The 20,936-nt window shown below is 38.1% G+C and overlaps 1 protein-coding gene across 1 annotated transcript in view; it reads left to right on the top strand.

Annotated features, from left to right (window-relative positions):
- The window catches only part of Cd2ap (CD2 associated protein), a 74,869-nt gene that overhangs the window by 29,416 nt on the left and 24,517 nt on the right, over positions 1 to 20,936 (top strand). The window contains exons 4-10 of the mRNA XM_021217992.2: positions 4,532 to 4,632; positions 9,498 to 9,618; positions 12,887 to 13,074; positions 16,729 to 16,807; positions 17,153 to 17,247; positions 18,703 to 18,807; positions 20,271 to 20,307. Coding sequence (XP_021073651.1) covers positions 4,532 to 4,632; positions 9,498 to 9,618; positions 12,887 to 13,074; positions 16,729 to 16,807; positions 17,153 to 17,247; positions 18,703 to 18,807; positions 20,271 to 20,307 — 726 coding nt within the window. The remainder of the gene's footprint in view (positions 1 to 4,531; positions 4,633 to 9,497; positions 9,619 to 12,886; positions 13,075 to 16,728; positions 16,808 to 17,152; positions 17,248 to 18,702; positions 18,808 to 20,270; positions 20,308 to 20,936) is intronic.

Below are 20,936 nucleotides of genomic sequence, written 5' to 3'. Positions count from 1 at the left end.
TCATTTTGCCAGCCTACAAGTTGTTTAACTACCCTTACCTGAGATTGTTGACATTACAGTATCTTTCACATTGTAGCTCATAACTCTCTTGCGAGATGAAGTGATTGGCAGTTACGAAGACTTCCACTCCCAATATAAATATGAGGTGTTAATGATATTTGTACAGCCCCCTTAATGTCACAGTTTTATTTACTATGTTATTGCCCATTAAGAAAACTGCTGCTTCCTGGGTTATAGCACTGGGTTACACCACAAACTATTTTATTTTTTATTTTTTGTGAAAAATGAAGATTTCTTAATAATCAGACCAGTTGAAAGTTTATTTTTAATCCTTTGTGCTCCCAGAAATTGTGATATTCAGAAATGTTTGTGCATTAGCTGACCTGCTTTCCGCTGGACAGTTTTGCTACTTTAGTGGGCCTAGACTGTGACCTTCTGGAGACTGGTGACAAATAGTTAAGTGGAATAGCATAGAGCTGTATCCTTTTGTGCAGTTTCTGTGCTCTGGGAATTTTCAAATCAACGGAAGAGTAATTTATGATCTCTGCCCATTATAAACTCCATAACTCTTAATTCTGGATGTAAAAAGACAATGTTTCTCTTTAGCACAGGCCAGACAGATCTAAAGGCTATGGATACTAAAACAGAACACCCCTTTCTTTAGCACAGGCTAGACAGATCTAAAGGCTATGGATGCTAAAACAGAACACTCCTTTCTGTGGGCATGAGATGGGGGTGATAGCTGGATCTTTTCTTCTTGATTTTTTTTTTTTTTTAAATTTTTTTCAGCTGGCTAAGGGTATTATAGAAGTAGATCCCAGCTGGAGCTAGGCAAGGTTATTACTTTTCTGTTGATATAATAAAATTCCACAATCAAAGGCAATTTTAAAATGAGTTTATTTTGGCTTGGAGCTCTAGAGGGGTAAGACTTTATAGCAGGAAGTCATGGCAGCTGGAAGAGGAGGCTGAGAACTTACATATTCAACTGCATGCATGAAGTACAGAGAGAACTGGAATTAGAGTGAAGCCCTAATAGGTTTCCTGCAGTAAGGCCACACCTCCCAAGCCTCCCCAGACAGTACCAAACGCTGGAAGTTATGCAAGCCTGTGGGGAACAATTCTCATCCACACTATTACAGTTCCTCTCAGTTTAGCAAGAGAAAGACACCACTTTATCCTACTTATAACAGTTGCTATGAAAAACATGCAAATGTAGAAAAAGGATGTGTACACTATTGGTGTTATGTAAATGCGTCCAGTCAGTTTGAGAAACAGAGTGGCAGTTGGTCCTAAATTCAATGTAAGTCTGGATTTCAACCAGGACCCTTTCACAAACAAATCAGAGTACACAAATCCAGATGTGTTCTTGGATTATGCATCAGAAAGAAAGGACGCAGTGTACAAAAATAGAAACATGTATACCCGTGTTTAAGCAGCCGTTTCCAGTAGCAAAATTATAGTATGAGTTAAGTGCCCATTAGCTGATAATGGGATAAATACAATAACACAGCATATAATGGTATGTTATTTGGTTCAAAATAAGAATGAAATTCTGCAATATGTAACAAAACAGACTTTAAAGTAGAATAGAAAAGAATTCCTGGGGCCTGTAGTGAGTGCAGGCTAGCTGAACTTAATCAGTGTATATCTATGAGCAGCACTGAATCCTGCCAGTGTGTGTAGTTATGAGTAAGCTGAGGAAAACATTTAAAAGAATAAAATGTAGAAATGTTAGAGGCAAATGTCTAACTCTAAAATATGTTTCGGCTTCTTTACAAACCCATTCTCTGTCAAATGCAAACATACAGGTGAAAATAAAATTTTACTTTAGGTTTTTAAGTTATTCAGAGATGATTAAGGGGGAAAAAGCTGAGGCAGGAGGACGACAAGTTCAGGGGCAGTCAGGTGGGATTTGGGAGCATAAAATAAAATGGCCAGTATATATTTGAAATTTATGGTTGGCAATATGGCTCAGTGGGTAAAGGTGGTTGGCACCAGGCTTGAATTGAGAACTCAGATGCTTGTAGTTAGTGAAGTACTATTTTTTTATCTTCAAAGCCTGTTTTCTTAGCTTAGCAGAAAAATGGTTCCTGGAAACTTCCCTGGTTGTCCTGGAACTCACTTTGTAGACCAGNCTGGCCTCGAACTCAGAAATCCGCCTGCCTCTGCCTCTCAAGTGCTGGTATTAAAGGTGTGCACCTCCACTTTTTTCACTCTTGGTTTTTATATTTTTATTCAAATGTGTTGCTTCAAAAATCAGATAGATATTCAAGTTCTGATATTTTTTCTTTTCCTTAAGTCTGCTGTTGAGCTTTTCAGATGAATTCTGTTGATTTCCTGGTAGTTCTTTTAAAAAAAAAAATCTGTCTCTTTGACGAATGTGAATGTCTCTTTCATTTGTTGCCTTGTTTTTCTTAAGTTTGCTTAGCCATTCCATCTGCATTTCTTTGGATCTCATTAAGCTTAAACAACAGCAAAACATTATCTTAAGCTATTTGACATTAATTCTTTATTTGGAACTTTATCTTGTTTTATTTTGAGTCTGTTGATTTTTTTTTTTTTTTTTTGAATGCTAAGTCACCTGTCTTTCATATCTTTTTGTTTCTACTGAGATTTGTATGTCTGGTAAAATGAGTAACTCCTCTACTTGAATGAAGATAAATCTTTAGGTAATAGTTTGTTATTCAGAATTGAGTTTATTTCTAGCTGGTACTATAATGCTGTCACTCTCTACTCCTTAAGAGTTTCTTTGGTGTGATTATGGAAGTTGAGCATAAGGGATACTTAGTATTGGAATTGGAAAGAACCACTTCTGCTGGTGACACAGGAGTAGAGATACTGAGGAATTTCAGGCTTTGTGTGGTGGAATACATTCTGTGTGGTGTAACTCCTTCCTACCCTGGGAAAGGTAGTCCTTTTGGTAATGGAGGTTTTTCTCAGGCACTGTTTATACTGACTCTCTTATTTGAATATGCAGCTCTAGTAATTATGTAGAGTCCAGCTAGGGATTGGTACAAGTCCGGTGGTTCTCGAGGAAGGTTAGAACAGAAAAAAAACATTCTGCTCTGTCACTGTGTGTGATTGTACAAGATGTGGGTGGTAAGACTGATACAGTGGATACTGTAGTAATGATAGAAGCAGAAAGTTAAATTTCTCTGTTCTGCTGCTATAGGTATGCCCATTCAGGTGTGAAACCTCAGACTTCTCTCTTGGTGTGTATGCTTGAGATGGGCTTTTCTTCCTCTATACCATCTACCAGGGGTATTGCAGGGATGGTTGGAGCTAGACCTATGCAGCTTAGTTTTAGGTACAGACAGAAATGTAGGAGAAAGAAGAACACATCCAGACACAATTTCTCTGCCAACTTTAGCTGTAAACCAATGACTTAAGTTACAATAACGTTACTTGAAACTGCCCCAGTGTACCTGTGTGGGTTGAGAATAGACTTGGAGCTCTTTTCTTCATCTTGTTAGAGACAAGAACCTCCTGTGTGGAGCTTAGAGCTGAGAGAAGTCTACTTGTGATTAACTGCACCCTCATCTTAGTTGCTGGGCTCTTTAATCATTTAGTTTTTGTGGCTAACACCTTGCCCTTCACTCTATCCCTTATACCAGATTCTCTCAGTATACCTTTCTGTTGATGAATTTGTATCAGTGTCTTTTCACTAGGTCAAGTATGACCCCCTGAGACATGGCTGTCCAGATTCAGAAAATCATGTATTCAAGAAGCCCCCCTCCCCACCCCCGTTACAGCATCCTAGGGAAGGCCAGTGGATATATTTCAGATTCTCTCTAGAGTGTTGGCTTCCAGGTTGTGAGACTCCTAGTGCGTAGGTAGGAGAGCTAGTCTGTGCTGATAGTTTTCTGATTCTTTTTCACCTTTATCCCAGTAGAGGGGGAAGGGTTCCAAGCTGCAGAGCTAGGGACACGGATGTTGGGATATTTTTCTTTCTTACTCTGCAGCTGTGGACTTTCTAAGGCTTTTGTTTTTCTGTGTTTGAATGCTGGTTGTTACCTCAACGCGCAACACACATCTGCACACCTGTTGCCAGCCTGCTTCCTCCTCCTCCTCCTCCTTCATTTCCTGTTCCGTTCCCCTTCCCCCTCTTTCTTTTGTGAAGGGAGTACTGGGTGCTTCTCTTTAAGAGTAGTGTATTTAAAATATTCCTAGGCTTTGATCAATAAGTAGTCTGAAAATCACCATGGGAGGAGCTTGCCTACAATCATTTTATTGTCAAAATGTCTTCGTTGTCTTGAAAGTTGGTTTTGATTGTTTTGGTTTTGTGTAATTGGAGGGACCAGGCATATCCATGTTTTCTATTATGAAAAGTATTGTACTTTCTGGTGATGAACATAATATGTCATGGGAGAAGTGTTTAAAAACCACCCAGTTGTTGCTTGAGATTAGCTGTTTAAATCATTTGCTCTTTTCCTTCTTATACATCATATAATTGTGGTATGTGACTAAAGGTGCTTTTTTTTTTTTTTTTTAAAAAAAGATCTTTCTTATTTTTAAAAATAATTTCTTGTAGAGACAAAAAAGCGTCAGTGTAAAGTTCTTTTTGACTACTCTCCACAAAATGAGGACGAACTGGAATTGACCGTGGGGGATGTCATTGACGTCATTGAAGAGGTAAGGACTGTGTACATGGGCAGTAGCTTAGCAGCTTGATGGTGTGGCCTCTAGAGGAGGGCTTTGTCAGAATATATAAATTAGTGAAAATTTATGCCAGAAAAGCAAATTTAAAGACACATTATTATACTTGTCCTTGCTACATAATATTTGTATGTTTGCCTTAAGGAGTAAAAATAATTTTTTTTTTTAAAGATTTATTTGTTTTTTATTATATGTAGCTGTCTTCAGACACTCCAGAAGAGGGCGTCAGATCTTGTTACGGATGGTTATGAGCCACCATGTGGTTGCTGGGATTTGAACTCCGGACCTTCAGAAGAGCAGTCGGGTGTTCTTACCCACTGAGCCATCTCACCAGCCCAAAATAAATATTTTTTAAGCTTAAAATTAATACAGTTTTCTGTTGGCAAGATAGCTCACCCAAGCCTGTTTACCTAAGGCCCATCCTTGAAACCTATGTAAAGGCAGAGAGAAAAATTTCTCTACCATGTTCCTCTCTGACCTCTACTGCACATTGCATGTGCACAGCCACACTCACATTATGTACACACACCAATATAATAGTGCTAAAAAAGTAACTTAATTTATTTAAATAACTCCAAACATGAAGAGCCCTTTCTTTGATTCTGGATTTGCTCTTGGCACAAAGTAGCAGCAGGGGAATTCCCTTTTGAATGGTGGGGGTGCAACGCTGAGACCGCTTTAAAGTCTGTCTTGTTTGGATTGTTGCGTTTAATTTCTTATGTCTGCTTTTCTCATTGAAGGGATGTTAGAAGTTTTGCTGGACAGTTGGGGATTCTGTTTTCAGAAGTGTGATTTGATAAAATATATTGTAGCAGAAATTGATCTTGTTATAATTTCTCATTTATCACTAATGTTTATGTTAACTTCTAGGATATTTATACAGAAGGCAGTTCTGATCTGTCATTTGATGGTGACACCAGTTAAGGTTTATTGAGCTGGTGCTATGTCAGAAGTACTGTGCTGAATAAGGCTATCACATTTATTTCCTTTAAACTTCAGTCTAAGAGAAGGAATATTTATATTCATTTCTCAGAGGTAGAGATTGGATCAAAGAATCACATTGCTTATTGCTGTTATTCGTGATACATAAGAAGCTACCCTAAAATTAGTGGCAAAACAACTGCTAATTTGCTTCTGGGTTGTGTGGCTCAAGTATGCAGGGAGGAGGGTTGGCTTGTCTGTTCTGTGATGTCTGGGGCCTCAGCGGGAAAGGTTTAGAAGTAGGGCTGGTGAAAGTCTTAAGAAAGCTCATTTATTCACTCCTAACGTCTGACAGCTTTGAAGACTTGAACTGTCGCTTGGACAGCTATTTAGAGTCCTTCCCATTTGCTTTAGATTTGTTCAAGTATGGCAGCATGTCAGATCTCAAATCTGAAATGGGCCAGATTCTGAAACCTGTTGACATAATCAAAAAGCTTCAGATTTTCAGTAAAGTTACTGTAAATATTCTCTACTCTGAAATCTGGGCTACATTTTGATTTGCATGGCAGTTTGACAACTCTTAAGTACAGCTGTATCAGCAAACACGAGGAAGTGCTTTTTACAGTCTAGCCTTGGACTGTGGAAATGATACAACCACTTAGAAAGCTATCAAGAGTGAAAGGGTAGAGCACAGAAATGATCCGTTCTTGATGGGAATCCTATCAAGACCACATTTGTGGTGTGAGATACCTTATTGAAGCCATCTTCATATCTGTCTGACATGCAGTGGCCTGAGTTTGAATGTGGGAAGCTTGTTGGGTCACGTGCCTTGAAAGCCCTTCTCCTTGGTGGAACAGTTGAACTCAGGGTTCTGCGCATAGTGGGCCCTTGGTGTTTTTGAGCCAGAGTCTGATTATATAGCTCAGGCTGGCCTCAGATTCACCTTTCTTTTCACCTCCCGAGCATGTGCCAACAGGCTAGACTGTGCATTCTGTTTTCAAATGAGTGTGTGTTTTCATCTCTTAGAGATAGGATCTCATAGTTCATTCAGACTTACCTTAAACTGGTGTCCTCCTGCCTCAGCCTCCGTTCTGGCATGGACACTATACCCAGTTCATTATTGCTGAGTTAATGAGTGTTCTTTACCACCCTTCCTCCCAAGAATTCCTTAATTAAATAACTCTTTTTTTTTTTTGTTTTGTTTTGTTTTGTTTTGTTTTTTGTTTTTGGTTTTTCGAGACAGGGTTTCTCTGTGTATCCCTGGCTGTCCTGGAACTCACTTTGTAGACCAGGCTGGCCTCGAACTCAGAAATCCGCCTGCCTCTGCCTCCCGAGTGCTGGGATTGAATGCGTGTGCCACCACGCCCGGCTAATTAAATAACTCTTAACTAATTGCTGATATTTGGAGTTTAAATGATGAGTTGATGTTCTTTCTTTGTGTCTGTGGAATTTTGTCATATTTTATCCCATAGCACACTGTGTTTCTATAATTTTCAGTCCTTTATCTTAGGTTTTCTTTCTTTGAGGCAGGGTCTCACTCTGTTAGCCCACTTCCTAGAACTCACAATTTAGCTTGGTCTGGCCTCGTGCTCAAAGCAGCTTCCCCATCCTGTATGGTGAGTGCTATGGTCCCACAAGTCATCATGCCCAGTTCCTTATTGCCTTAAGTCTGCTAAGATCTGAGCTCTTGATGCTTGCTGCTTTACTTCACCATTCCATATATACTGTATTCTAGCTATTTGTATTTCACTATATTGTCTGTGACTATCATTTATTTTGATGTGACTTTTTTTTTCACCCACATGCTTTTTGGCTAGAAGATTTTACTGTGGCTCACTATTGAGCTTTTTGGTCGTTTGCTTTTAGGGGAGAAGGTTCCGGTACTTTCAAGGTTGTGCCTATTGCACTTCATCTCCACTTTGATTATAGTGCTTATTTTTACATTGCATTTTTATTAGTTTACTTTTTTTTTTTTTTTTTGAGACAAATAGTATGTAGTTATGGCTGGCTTGGCATGTAGAAAGATAGGCCTGCCTCTTTCTCTTGAGTGCTGGGATTTAAGGCGTGTGCTGCCAAGCCTAACAGTTACATTGTGTTCTAGCTATGTGCTTATTAGATTGCTTTATTAAAGAGTTGGGATTGCTGTAGTCTAATAATTTCCCAATTTAGCTGTTTCAGCAAAGGCAAGGACGCAATTTCTCAGAGGCAGGATTTGAATCTTTTACTAGCAGTAACATCATGACTTGTACATAATGAGTACCTGTTCCATGAATTACTTATCAAACGTTGGTTTTCAGGCTGGGCATGATGGCATAAGCCTTTAATCTAGGGGCTGGGACAAGTGGATCTCTGTGAGTTTGAGACCAACCCAGTCTACTTAATGAGTTCCAGGACAGCAAGAGAAGTTTTATGTAGAGAAAGTTTATTTTTAGTTATAAGGTTAATAACATTGATGTATTTATTTTTTAATTTTTTTTGGTTTTTCGAGACAGGATTTCTCTGTGTAGCCCTAGCTGTCCTGGAACTCACTCTGTAGACCAGGCTGGCCTCGAACTCAGAAATCCGCCTGCCTCTGCCTCCTGAGCGCTGGAATTAAAGGTGTGCGCCACCACGCCCGGCTTGATGCATTTAAATGAGATATTTCTAGTTATGATGTCACATGTAATGCTGATAAGTAAATGGTGACAGTGAGCAGTGTTCTTGACAAAATTTACTGTTACTAAAACCCCTTAGCATCCATAGCAGAAACTATATATTTGAAAGCATTTTACTGAATTTTTTTAACTTACAGAAATTGAGCAATCTTGTTATTAGTGAGTATAAATGATTTGTTAAAGAATTTGTTTCATGAGACTATTTCTGTTTAGAAGGAGGTGCTTGTTAGATGAACTTTTGAAAGTGAATTTTTTCAGGGTTGTAGAGGTGACTTGGTAGTGGCTGCTTGTCTTGAAGATCTCAGTTCAGTTCATAGCATTCACAAGGCACCTCACACAATAACTCCAATCCTAGGGCATCTGACACCTTCTTAGAGCTGGGTGGGGGTGGGGGTTACGTACATTCAGGCAAATACCCATACACAAAGTGAACACAATAATGAGATAAACAAAGACAAAATTATTTTGTCATTGTTTAACTGAAAGGGGAAAATAAAATTTTATACCACGGTGGAGGTGTCTGATTTCCAAGAGCTGGGATGATTATGAGCTGTCTGATAGGGGTGCTGGGAATCAAACTCTGACTCTCTGTATTCTTAATTTCTGAGTGTGCGCACATTGTGTGTGTGTGTGTGTGTGTGTTTTATGCTTATGGCCCATGTATAGAGGTCAGAGGACAACTTTTGGGAGTCACTTTGTGTGGCTTTCAGGGATCAAACTCAGGTAGTTGAGGTGGGAAAGCACCCTTACCTGATGAATCATTTCACTGGTTTGAGATTTTACTGGTCTGGGAATTATATTCTTAAGAGTTATTAAACTTTGTTCAAACAGAATTTTTAAACTAAAACATATGTTATATTTATAAAGCAAGGCCCAGTAATGTGTGAGTGCTATCAGTCAGGAGCTATGTGCCTTTTCAATTAATGTATTTAACTGTGTTATCTGTCAGTTTAATAAAAAGCATTTGCTTCATAGGATGTAATTGGTTGTAAGTTCTCATAGTAAACATTGCAAAATGCAAGTAATATGATTATTTCCATGCATGACTAATTAATACTATTTTAGAGCTACTAATTAGACTTTATCCACTTATATCATATTCCCTTGTTTTTTTTTTTCTTTTTTTTTAAGCGCTTCTTTTACATCATTACCTGTCATTTATTTTTACAGCTCCATTTTTTTCCCCCACAGAAAAAAATGTATCTGTTTCTGTTTGTTTTTTCACTTAAAAGAATTTTATTACTTTTGAGCTGTGAACTTTTTCAGGTAGAAGAAGGCTGGTGGAGTGGAACCCTGAACAATAAGTTGGGACTGTTTCCCTCAAACTTTGTGAAAGAATTAGAGTTCACAGATGATGGAGAGACTCAGAACGCTCAGGAGGAATCAGGTTGGTGGAGACACTGAAGTGATGTGACCCTGACTTTATCTCTTAGAATTGTTCCTGTGTGTGTTTAGTCACTTTCAGCTCATGTAGTTTTAAAAACCAAAGGATACTGGGAATAAAAGGGGGAAAAAAAGTAACCTGGTCGAATACTTTCTTTTTAATTTCCCTGATTCAATTTTACCCTATTGCTTATCTGTACTACTCTTTGAACTGCTGAATTTGTAAATGGCCTAACTTAATAATCAAGAAAATTTACAGTAGCATCTTTTATTTTCTGCATTCTTACACAAGATTTTGTTTTCTCTATAGCCAAATCCATCTTTTGAAGAATTTTGTTTGTTTGCTTATATTTTTTCTGAACCAGGGTCTTACTATAGTCCAGGTTGACCTCAAATTCATAGTAATTCTCCTGCCTCAGCCTCCCAGGTGCTGAGATTATAGACATGTACTAGAAATGTTTCTTTTTAACTTGGGTAAACATAAAAAATGAAAGAGTTCTCATGTATTCTTTACACAGATAGATGCACTGTAACAATTAACCTTGTGCTGTTGCTCATGTTCTCTCTGTATCTGTTTTTAAAATCTTACTAATTTTTTGAGAACAAGGATAGTCTCTAAGCCGGGCGTGGTGGCGCACGCCTTTAATCCCAGCACTCGAGAGGCAGAGGCAGGCGGATTTCTGAGTTCGAGGCCAGCCTGGTCTATAGAGTGAGTTCCAGGATAGCCAGGGCTATACAGAGAGAGAAACCCTGTCTCGAAAAACCAAAAAAAGAAAAAAAAAAAAAAAGGATAGTCTCATAGTTACATTATTATCACCATCAAATCAGGATACTTTATATTGATATTGTTTCACACATAGTTTATTTCTAGACTTCAATTGTTTGTTTGTTTGTTTTTTTGGTTTTTCGAGACAGGGTTTCTCTGTGTAACCCTGGCTGTCCTGAAACTCACTCTGTAGATCAGGCTGACCTCCAACTCAGAAATCCACCTGCCTCTGCCTCCCTAGTGCTGGGATTAAAGGCATGCGACACCATGCCCGGCTTCTTTAATTGTTTTATTGTGCTTTTGTTGCCTTCTGGTTTCAGGACCACACACATTATTTCTTGTCTTTGGACTTGTGTCTTTATTTTCTATCTTCTTGTCTGGCCATTGAGACTTTTGGAGAGTGTAGACCAGTTGCTTTGATCTTTCTTGAGTGGATTTAGTGCATTGTTTGTTTAGTATTTGGGGGACTAGCTTCTAAGGTTCCATACAGACACGAATATCAGAGGACTACAGCTTCTTTCTAAAATGGCATAGAATTTGCATATAATTTAGACACATCTGATTATGTACATTAAGTAATTTCCAGTTTTATTTATAATACTTGTCTTTGGGTTTCTGTTGCTTTGAAGAGACACAGAACCATGAACACAGAAGCTCTTATAAAGGAAAACATTTAAGTGGGGCTGGCTTACAGTTTGAGGTTTAGTCCAGTCTTGTCATGGCAAGAAGCATGGCAGTGTGTAGGCAGACATGGTGCTTTAGAGGGAGCTGAGAGGTCTATCTCTGGACCCACAGGCAGCAGGAAGAGAAAGCCACATTGGATGTGGCTTGGGCTTCTGAGACTATAAAGCCTACGCCCTAGTATCACACCTCCTCCAACAAAGCCACAGCTACTCCAAGAAGGCCACCTCTCCTGGAGAGTGCCACTTCCATTGGCCAAGTATTCAAACTGTGGGTGCCATTCCTCTTCAGACAACCATAGTACCTAAAGCAATGTAAATAGGTGTCTGTGTTTAAAAACAAGAAAAAGCGAGTAAAGAAGCAACCATCATATACCTAATCACATTTCTTCTTGGTTCAGTCTGAATGCAGAACACTCGGGTAGTGAGCACACTGGACCTTTGCTTGGAAGGCTCTTTGGAATATTCTAATAGCTTCTTGTCTGTTAATCACTATCGTATTGATGCCTTTCCTGACTGCTCTGTATAAAAAACCAGAAGCTTCCAATCCTTTAATTTCAGTTGTCTTTTATTTGATTTCTTCTGCATTTGATCTGAGAGTCCATTTACATGTCAGTAGAGGCACATTAAATATGAGATCTAATAGTCAAAGATTGAAAGGAAATTCTGCATATGAATACTGCTGCTCACTTAATTGAACACCCATAGTTTTTTTTTTTTAGTGTATTGAGTGCTTGTACTGTGCCAGACTCTGGGGATTCAGTGATAAGTAAGAAAACAGCTTCCCCCTCCAACTTTGAAGCTTTAGTTGCATTCAGAATAAAAGTCTATTTATTAAATAGGTCAAAGTTAATATAGTTTGACACATTAAAATATTTGTGACAAGTAACAACGTAGTACTATAGATCTGTGTAAGAAGGGAAAGCTTTTTGAAGAAGTCATTTATATTATTGAGACCTTCAATAAATAGGCAGTGCCTTAGCATACTTAAGAGTGAAGGAAAAAAACATAGGCTTTTCAAGATCCTGAAAGACATTGAGATCAGAGTGATTGTAGATTAAACAAACAGTTGAATGTGGTAAATGTTTAGGATGAAGAAACTCAGGCTAAGGGACTAGATCACAGAGAAGGCTTAGAGGGGAGTATAAAATGACCAGCTGTTTTTAACAGCTGGGTTGTTTTGGTTGTCGGGTGGAGAGTACAACTGAAGAGGAGTCAGGTGGCAGGAGCAGTTGAGAGAATTTTGGTGATTTGGTAGAAAGAGTACTTGTCTAAACCAGAAGGATGCTGTGGTGGTAGAGAGACATGGGTAGTTAAATGGGGGAGCCATGAAGTAGATGCTATATCACATAGGCCCTGAAGGTGGTGGACTGGAGAGAGACTGGAGAAGAGGGCTCAGAGATTATCAGGTAGTCTTTGGATTGATGAGGATGCTGTTGCTGGAGATAGTTTTAAGTTGGGAGAGATGGTGAATTTACTTTGGAGATCTTGAGTAAGAGACCCGCTAGGGAATATGGAAATAGCCAAATAAAGATGATCAAGATAAACTACCTTTATCTAAGCTAGAGCATCTTGCTAAGAATCTTTAGTGTTAGTTTCCTGAATTTCTTAGTCATACAAATAAATATACTTAGAATAGTTACTGTTTTATTCAATTTATCAACAGAAATCAATGTAATATACATACTGCTCTAGTATGTTTGAGTGCCATGTTATTATCTTATTGACATCATTCATTTTTAAAATTACATACTATAAGTCATAGATACTGTAGAAAGTAATGTAAAGTTTGGGTGTCATTCTTCAAAAAGAAATTATTCTTGTAGACGTTCCTTTGACTGTCCCTACCTCACCGTTGCCATCTCCGGGGAATGGGAGTGAACCGGCTTCCGGATCAGTTGCACAGCCAAAGAAAATCCGAGGAATTGGATTTGGAGACATCTTTAAAGAAGGCTCTGTGAAACTTAGGACAAGAACTTCCAGTAGTGAACCAGAGGAGAAAAAAACAGAAAAGGTAGTGTACTGGCTTGGGTCTCTCTTACTGTAATATGTACAGATCAAAAGTAACTTGGGAGGAGGAAAGAGGCTGTGGCTCAGTCTGGTATTGAGGGAAGTCAAAGCAGGGCTCAAACTGGAATGGAAATAGGAACCATAGATTAAAGCTGTTTTCTATGTTGCTCAGGTAAGCACATCTTCCCATATGAGCCAGCAATCAGAAAATGTTTTACAGATGTGATCCACAGGCCGGTCTGATGTCTTAGTGACTCTAGGTCCTCCTGGGAGCTCTCCCCTCATCACTAAGCATTTTTTAAGATATAAAAGTTTGAAAGTTTGTTAATTTCCTTTTGGGAGTCATAGGGACTTATGAATGAGAAGCTTATGGGGAAAATGTGAACTTTGTAATGGTTAGTAATTGTGTCTCAGTGTCATAAAATTAGGATGCTTACTAATTGGTAAGTCCTAGATAGACTTTTCTTAGTGGCAGCCATAAGGTCTTTATTTATATTGGTGTAAATATAAAAGGGAAATATTTTCTCTTTGTCTTTTAAAGCTAAAATTTGTTATTTTTTTTTAAAGTTAATGGTTACCTAAAATTGTGCTATTTTAAAGTGAAATAAATATTAAAAGAAATAGAATTAAAAGAAATATTAAATTACCTAAGTGCTACTCCACTTTTCTCTGGATTATTTGTGTTTGTTTGTTTGTTTGTTTGTTTGTTTGAGACATGGTTTCTTTGTAGCCCTGGGCTGTCTTGGAATTCACTCTGTAGTCCAGAGTAGTCCCAAACTCACAGAAATCAGTCTGCCTCTGCCTCCCAAGAACTGAAATTAAAGGCATGCGCCACCACCACCTGGCTTTCTGGATTCTCAACAGTAGCTAAATTTACTAACATCACTTCTGAGTGATTGGATAATTTGATTAGCATCGTACCAGCATTTTAAAATGGAGTCAAGTGAACAATCTATAGTTTATAAGATTTTGTTTCAGGGGGAAATGATTGGAGGCTTGAACATTTCTTTGGAAGTTTCTGTTCCCAGTGATACAAACTAAGCAATTAACTTCAGGGGAAATTAACTTAAGCCCTGTAAGTCTCATTTTAAAAAATAGTTTGATAAAAAAAAAAAAAAAAGTTTGATGTTTGTGCGTGCCTGTGTGTCTATGTGTGTAACATGTGCACACATGAGCCAGAGGATATCAGAAGAGGAAGCCGGATCCTCTGAACCTGGAGGTCTATGTCCTTGAGCTGCTGCTGTGAGGGTGGTGGGAACCAAACCTGGGGTTTAAAAGCGTAAGTGCACTTACCTGCTCTGCCATCCCCTGTAATTCTCATTTGTACCTCCCTTGCTCTTAGAAGTTTAAGACATTTCATTATTTACTCAATTCAGCTACGGTTCATTTGGCTGGTGAAATTCTTTGTTTTTCTCTCAAGATAGTGGTTTTCAAAAGCTTTCTTCTCTACCCGCTTGCTATGTCGTTTTCTATTTAATTGTGAGGTGGATTCAGGAAAGAGCACTTCTGCTTCCTGCCCAGCCCTGCCCTGCCCTTTTTTTTTTTTTTTTAAAGATTTATTTATTTATTATATGTAAGTACACTGTAGCTGTCTTCAGACACTCCAGAAGAGGGGGTGTCAGATCTTGTTACGGATGGTTGTGAGCCACCATGTGGTTGCTGGGATTTGAACTCCGGACCTTCGGAAGAGCAGTCGGGTGCTCTTACCCACTGAGCCATCACACCAGCCCGCCCTGCCCTTTCTGATCTTTGAGACTAAGTAGCCTTAAGATTTTAGGGCCTAGTCCAGTGTGATGTTGTATATGTTTAAATCCCAGCACTCAGGAGGCAAAGTCAGGCAAATCTCTGTGAGTTTGAGACTTGTCTGGTCTACATCACAATTTCCAGGCCAGTTAGGACTACATAGTGAAATGCTTTCTTTAAAAAAAAAAAAATGTAAAGGAAAGACAGAAAGACAGAGAATAAATTATGGGCTATAGTGGACTGAACTCTCAGTTTTGTGACATTGTGTTCTATAGCTTCTTGTTCTGTGAGGGACACTTTGAGCTCTAAAATTTGATTAATGATGTTATATTAGTATCCTGCCAGTCATAATTAATGATAACCACTACTCAGTTATTAGTGAGAGTAATCTCAGAGTTACATTACTTAATGAAGTAGAATGATACCATATTAAAAGATCTGGTTAAACCTGGGAGAAATTAAAGTGAGTATTTTGGAAGACATACAGAAAAAATAATGATAGATTAATTATCAGTATATTAGTATTTTTAACCATTGAAGACTATTGTCATATATAATACTGTCTATTGATACTCAAGGAAATACTTGTTGAAGGTGGTGCAGGACCTTCCATATTGTATAGAATGTCTAAGTAGACTATATAAGCTTACTGTGTTAGAGTACCTAAATATTTTCATTCATAGACTGCTAAATATTCCCTCTATTTTAGGGATGGATGGGTGGGAGTGATGTAGATGCAATACTCATACATGAAAGCTCAAAAATACATTGTATACTTGTAAGAAATTCTCAAATAATAGATAAGTAACATAAAATTAAAAAAAATCCCCTCTGTTTTAAGGTTTAATGTTGCTAAGAGTCCATCCACTTTTGTAGGTTGAGACTGAGCTTTAGGACTACAATTACTGCTTTGATGGGTTAGCTGCTTCCTAATGTGAAAAGGAAGATTGATAATCCTCACTTGAAGCAGAAAATTGTAAGGATTAAGTTTCAATATACATTTATTTTAGAAATTTTATTATTAAATCGTAATGTGAATACTCGAGTTTAGTTAATAGTTTGATTGTTTTAAAAATAGTGGCTATTGGGACTGGAGAGATGGCTGAGTGGTTAAGATCACTGGCTGCTTTTCCAGAGGACCTGGGTTAGATTCCCAACATGTACATGGTTACTCACAACTGTCTATAACTCCAGTCCCAGGGAATCCACTGTCCTCTTTGACCTCCATGGGCACTGCATACACTTGGTGCACAGGTAAACATACATGTACAGCACCTATCAAAGTAGACTTACAGCCATCTGTACTTCAAGCTCCAGGCATCAAAACTATCTTTTGGCCTTTATGGCAGCTGAATTCATGTGCATGTTTCCACTTGCAGGCATATATACATATATTTAAAATTAAAGTAAAATCTTTAAAAATATTTTTAGACTTATTTATTTATTCATTTATTTATTTATTTATTTATTTTTTGGTTTTTTTCGAGACAGGGTTTCTCTGTATAGCTCTGGCTGTCCTGGAACTCACTTGGTAGACCAGGCTGGCCTTGAACTCAGAAATTCGCCTGCCTCTGCCTCCCGAGTGCTGGGGTTAAAGGCCTGCACCACCAGGCCTGGCGTCTTATTTATTTTTGTTTTATGTGTGTAGGTGTTTTGCCTACATGTGTACCTGTGTACTACATGTATCCCTAGTACCTTTGGAGACCAGAAAGGGGCTTGGATCTTCTGAAACTAGAGTTACAGATGGTTGTGAGCCACCAGGTGGGTGCTGGGAATTGAACCAGGGTCCCCTGGAGGAGCAACAGGTAGTCTTAAACACTGAGCCATCTCCCCAGCTCAAAAATGTAAAGTCTTTAAAAAGTGTATTATTTTTATTTTAACTTAAGCTAGTTAATAGTGTCTTTTTCTCTTCTAGCCTTTAATCCACCAGTCACTGGGATCTAGAACTCAGAATGTGGAGGTAACAAAACCAGACAGTGATGGCAAGATTAAAGGTAAGTTCTAAAACAAACCACTATAGTATAAATATGCTTTTATATTACTAACTCACCAGATGGACGTGTTACACTGTACTAATTCCCAGAATAGTGCATGAGGTTGAGAATTTTATTGTGCTGTGTTCATTTTAGAATCTCTCTGAAGTTTATCTATTCCTGATACATATCAGACCCTGAGTAATATTTGAGTGATAGTGAAAGTTTTTCTTAATGTTGACTGTACATTTTAAAATTATTTAACCTTTGATTGTTTATTGAGTATATTACTTTGCACAGAGGCTTAATAAGTATCTGCTACATCAGTCAACTTGTAAGTCACAGTATTTATATTCTTTGTTTCAGCTAAGGAATATTGTAGAACATTATTTCCTTATGCAGGAACCAATGAAGATGAACTTACATTTAGAGAAGGGGAGATTATCCATTTGATAAGTAAGGTAAGATATTTTAGTGAGCCATCACTCACAGAAGTACCTTCTTGCGTTGCCTATAGAGTATTAACTTCAGATGGGCTAAGACTTTATTTTTGTTTTGGGTTTCTGGGAACTTGGAACATAAATACAAGCTTATAAAGTGATTTTTTTTTTTTTTTTTTTTAAAGTCTTTGTCAGCCAGGCGTGGTGGTGCACGCCTTTAATCCCAGCACTTGGGAGGCAGAGGCAGGTGAATTTCTGAGTTCGAGGCCAGCCTGATCTACAGAGTGAGTTCTAGGACAGCCAGGGCTACCCTGTCTCAAAAAAAAGTCTTTGTCTTGCAAATTACTTACAATTGATATATTAAAACCCAGTGATCCGGGTGATCGGGGGCTGGAGAGATGGTTGAGCAGCGAAGAGCACTTACTGCTCTTACAGAGGACCAGGGTTCAGTTCCCAGCACCCACATGGTTGCTTAGATCCATTATAACTCTAGTTCCAGGGGATTACCCTCTTTTGACTTCTGTAGGCATCAGGCATGTGCATGATGCACGTTCACACACATAGACAGAATATCCAAATGTTTAAAATAAGTAATCTGAAAAAGAAAGAGAAGTGACCAGTGATCACTTTATGTATTCTTTTATTAACTCCAAGAATTGTACAACCTAAATGTTTATTAGTAAGTGACAGGTGTGGGACTCATCTTCCCTTGTGAAATGGGTGAATCTATGGGAGGGGTACACACGCCGCGCATGTGGAAGTCCAAGGACAACTTGTAGGAATTGGTTCTCTCCAGATTCCACACTGCGTGTCACCGGGTTTGAGCTCAGGTTATCAGGCTTGGTGGCAAGCCCCTCTATCTGTTGAGCCATGTTCCCAGTCTATTTTAAAGAAATAAATGATTGTTTAAATTAGGATAAATTCTAAGGCCGTGTAATGGAAAAAAAGTGCTCTGCTGGACAGAATGTTATGAGAATAATAAGTATTTACTTCTTCTATAATTCTGTGATGTTTGTTTATTTTTTGTTGTTGTTGAAGGGGGTCTTGCTCTGGCTAGCATGGACCTCTCTAAGCTGGCCTCAAACTCATTGATCTGTGAGTGTCAGCCACACCTATGTGTTAAACCCAGTTTTGTAACTCAGGCTGAAATCAATGTGCAGAGAATATTTTGTTCTAGGAAAACGTTATACTAGTGTTTAGGTTGCCTACTCCAGCTAGCCCTTGCCCTCCCTCTAAAGCTAATGGACTTCCTCACTTTCCTAGCTCATTGTGAGCTTCCTCTCATTTAATGATAACTACCAGCTCATGCCTGCAGGAGGATGGTAAATTTGTGGCAGCCTGGGCTACCTGGTAAAGGACCCTTTATTACACACACACACACACACACACACACATATTAGTGTGTGTGTGTGTGTGTGTGTGTGTGTGTGTGTGTGTGTAGCTTCCATTAATGTAACTGTTTGGTTTGCATTTTAGGAGACTGGAGAAGCAGGCTGGTGGAAGGGTGAACTGAACGGTAAAGAAGGAGTGTTTCCAGATAACTTTGCTGTTCAGATAAGTGAACTAGATAAAGACTTTCCAGTAAGATTTTGTTTATATTTTAATGATGATAATATGTTGTTTACCAATATTTTTTCAAAAATGTTTTTACATTGCTACTAGATAAATTTCATAGTTCATAAGATTGTACATTTAAGTAAAACTTGACTTGCCATGAAACAGTATTATATTTTAGTCCTGTTTCTTATCCTTGCCATTGTACTGAAAACCCCATTTCACTTGTTTACCTTTTCTGACTTGCCAAAAAGCTGGCTTTATATAAATTGAATATATTCTTAATTTTCTGAATAATGAAATTAATGTTAATGAAAAGTGTCAATTTAAGGTAATTTGAAGCTGAGCACTAGCCTCCTTATACATGTATTATTTCTGTATTAACAAAACACTGAATTATTCGTTTGTACTTGCTCGTATGCCTTTTGATGCCTTGACACTTTCTCCACATGCAAGGCTGCCTTAGCTTACAAATGAGAAGGCAGAGCAGTACACAGCAGTACACAGCACCGTCATCTTCAGTTCAAGCCCGTGCAGAGCACACTCACCCTTGGAGTCTTTAATTAAGTACATCACTGGCAATTACTTTCTAGAGCTTAGGTTGTCTGATTCCTTTCCTTCGTTAGATTGCATTCAATCTACTTTAGTCTTTCCTCAATGAGCACTGGTTTTTTTCTGCATTTATTATGTTACTTTTTACAACTTGGAGCAACATAATTAAAAGTGCTAGAAACTTTTAAAGAATTTAAATGAAGTTTTAAAAGTGAATTAATGCTTAGAAATTGAGGGGAAAGGAGAATTTTGCCTTTAACTGTAACTATGAGAATTCTTCAGACTTAAGGAAAGCTATGCCTGTCTATTTGCTACTCTTTGTATTTTAATTTCTCATATGTATTTTAATTTTTTTTTTTTAACTTAGCTTTCAGTTTTGTCCATGCAGTATGCATGGATCACATTCCCCTCGCTTCATTATCCCTTTAATCACACCCTCTTCTCACTAGACCCTTCCTTTCCAACAGGCCCTTTAGTTATTCTCGGCACTAGCTTGGTATGAGTCTCTGTATTACCTACAGGTTGCCGAAAATAGAACCTGCTTTGCTTAAGGCAGAGAGCAACACCATGGGTATAGATTTTATAGTGTATAGATTTTAAAGCATCAGTAGTAGTTTCTCCGCTGGGGCCTATGACTTCCCCCTCTGTGTGTTTCTGACCAGGTTTGTATTCCTTAGCTATGGAGAAAGGCAAATTGATGTTTAGAAGTGTAAAACTAATTAAATGAGGATGAAAACATTTTGCTCATCAAGAGTTTTTTGTCTTTTTGATTAAGGAATCTGTTTGGATGTAATAATATTTCTTTTTAGTGACTCTAGAGTTGTTACATTTTTTAATATTTTATTATTTGTGGCAAGAGTAAGATGAGAAACAATATAATTTACACTAATTTATCGTACCTTTAAATAGTTAATTTTAATTCTTTCCCCTCTCCCCAGAAACCAAAGAAACCACCTCCTCCTGCAAAAGGTCCAGGTTTGTAAAAAAAAAAAAATGCATTGTTTAGTTTTTTTTTTTTCATATTTTAAGACCATTGAATTTTATGAGCAAATTCAGTCAAGATGAATATTAAGGTATTTTAAATCTATACAAAATTAAATGTTCACTTGCATTAAATGTTCATCAACATCTTTAAAAGTACAAATGATATAAAATAAAGACAGGGATGGTAATAAACCTTTGTAATCCCAGCACTTTTAGGATTCAAGTGAGTTCAAGGCATCCTGGACTATATAGTTAGACTCTGTCTCCAAAAATAAAACAAAACGGGGATCTTAGAGATAGTTGAGTAATTGGAATATTTAGTTAATAAAGATAATCAAGTTTAAGTTTGTGTTAGAATGACATGGCTGAAATACTTAATTTTAAGAAATTATGTGTATGGTTGTTCTGTCCGTCTGTGCATCTGTCTGTCTGTCTGTCCACCATGTGCATGCATTGCCATGGAGACTAGAAGAGGGCAGGCACCAGGTCTACCTTCCGTCTAGACTTACAGATGGTTGTAATAGCTGCCACATTGGTGCGAGAATTTAACCCTGGGTCTTCTGGAGGAATAAAACTAACCTCTTCTATTCTCTCCCCTCTCCCCTCTCCCCTCTCCCCTC

Source organism: Mus pahari, chromosome 18 (genome assembly GCF_900095145.1).
Source record: "Mus pahari chromosome 18, PAHARI_EIJ_v1.1, whole genome shotgun sequence".
NCBI lineage: Eukaryota > Metazoa > Chordata > Mammalia > Rodentia > Muridae > Mus > Mus pahari.
The sequence above is the reverse complement of the archived record's forward strand: the minus strand, read 5'-3'. Positions and strand labels throughout refer to the sequence as shown.